The sequence below is a fragment of the Nomascus leucogenys genome, chromosome 15 (genome assembly GCF_006542625.1).
Source record: "Nomascus leucogenys isolate Asia chromosome 15, Asia_NLE_v1, whole genome shotgun sequence".
Lineage (NCBI taxonomy): Eukaryota > Metazoa > Chordata > Mammalia > Primates > Hylobatidae > Nomascus > Nomascus leucogenys.
In genome coordinates, this window is record NC_044395.1 from 66319790 (window position 1) to 66321814 (window position 2025).

General features: G+C 42.2%; 1 protein-coding gene across 1 annotated transcript; it reads left to right on the plus strand.

Moving 5' to 3' along the window:
- The first annotated feature begins 351 nt into the window (after positions 1-351).
- On the plus strand, positions 352-1312 carry LOC100606704 (olfactory receptor 51Q1). Its single transcript, XM_030794761.1, is given in 2 exon segments — positions 352-1040; positions 1042-1312. Coding segments are annotated over 2 exon segments (954 nt in total). The 5' UTR covers positions 352-357.
- Positions 1313-2025: the final 713 nt, after the last annotated feature.

Consider the following 2025-nt stretch of genomic DNA (forward strand, 5'->3'; position numbering starts at 1 on the left):
TTTTTAGCCTTTGTGAGAACAGTATTGATAGTGAGATTTGTATGAAAGGCAGATTTAAATGTGCTGAAAACTGAATGGGAGTGGGAAAATGGAGGCAGGAAAAATTAGAGTTACCCATGAATTAATATATATTCCGTCATCAAGGGAAGATTAGCTGTGTGGGAGCAGTCTGCAGAATTGGGCTAAGGAAAGGATATCATGTATCACGATGTTCTTAAATCTTGCTTTAGTTACCCTCAACAACTCTGAACATTTATTTGAGTAGAATTTGGATTAAATGGGCAAAGAGATACTATTTCTAATGTTTCTTTTTCTCCCTGAGTGAAGATCCTGAATCTGAAGACACATTCATCAGTCATGCCCCAGGTGATTACCACCACACAAGAAAGCATCTACTTCAGCCTCACGGGCATCCCTGGATTTGAGGCCTCCCACATCTGGATCTCCATCCCCATCTGCTGTCTCAACACCATCTCCATCATGGGCAATACCACCATCCTCACTGTCATTTGCACAGAGCCATCTCTCCACCAGCCCATGTATCTGTTTCTCTCCATGCTGGCACTGACGGACCTGGGTCTTACCCTCACCACCCTACCCCCAGTCATGCAGCTTCTCTGGTTCAATGTTCATAGAATCAGCTCTGAGGCCTGTATTGCTCAGTTCGTCTTCCTTCATGGATTCTCCTTTATGGAGTCTTCTGTCCTCCTGGCTATGTCCTTTGACCGCTATGTGGCCATGTGCTGTCCCCTCCATTATGCCTTCATCCTCACCAATGAAGTCATTGGTAAAATTGGGTTAGCCATCATTTGCCACTGTGTTCTGGCAGTTCTTCCCTCCCTTTTCTTACTCAAGCGACTGCCTTTCTGCCACTCCCATCTTCTCTCTCACTCCTAAAAACTCCACCAGGATATGATCCGCCTGGTCTGTGCTGACATCAGGCTGCTCAACAGCTGGTATGGATTTGCTCTTGCCTTCCTCATTATTATCATGGATCCTCTGCTCATTGTGATCTCCTATACACTTACTCTGAAAAATATCGGGCACAGCCACCTGGGCTGAGCGACTCCATGCCCTCAATAACTGCCTCTCCCACATTCTAGCTGTCCTGGTCCTCTACATTCCCACGGTTGGTGTATCTATGACTCATCGCTTTGCCAAGCATGCCTCTCCACTGGTCCATGTTATCATGGCCAATATCTACCTGCTGGCACCCCCAGTGATGAACCCCATCATTTATAGTGTAAAGAACAAGCAGATCCAACGGGGAATGTTAAATTTCCTTTCCCTCAAAAATATGCATTCAAGATGAGGGAATGCATTTCTTAAATTACTGAGAAGTATGAGTCATAGGCTTAAGGGGGGAATATATTCAGAATTAGGAAACTATAAAATAAAACTTCATCATAATATTAAGGCAGTATGACATGTCCCTGGCTTTCAGCATGGAATTTTTGGCTGAGGTGAGCTAGCAGCAGTGATTCTATACAAAAGAGATATGGATCTGAATTGATAAAATTCTAGCACATCTTAACAGCTATCCCAATGGGAGGAGTTTAATCGATTGAGTAAAGTTCCCTCGAAGCTTATCGTTCTTTCTGGATATTTTTCTCTCCTATGGGCTTATTTAAACTTAAACTCCCAGAAGTTTAAAGGAAATCTTGTTGTTGCCCCATCACCTATTCTCTTAGGCAGTTCCATTTAGGCATTTGGTAAACTTTAGATCTTTTGTTCTGGATCACTCTAACAGGTGATCGGACTTTCCTTTGCAAAGGAATGATAACATTTTGAGGGACGATAGACACATCAAGTTTTTCTGCCATTCAGATTTACCTAATTAACACCAGCACTTACCTACTCTGAATTAGGTAAATTCAGATTTACCTAACTAACACCCAAGTAATTTAGGTTAATTTACCTAATAAACACTCAGCAAACAAAATGAACATATGCAAGAAGTCTAACATTAGTGTATGGTTTTAAGACTTTTCACAGCTCCTACCTTGCTAGAGTTTTTCAGTATTC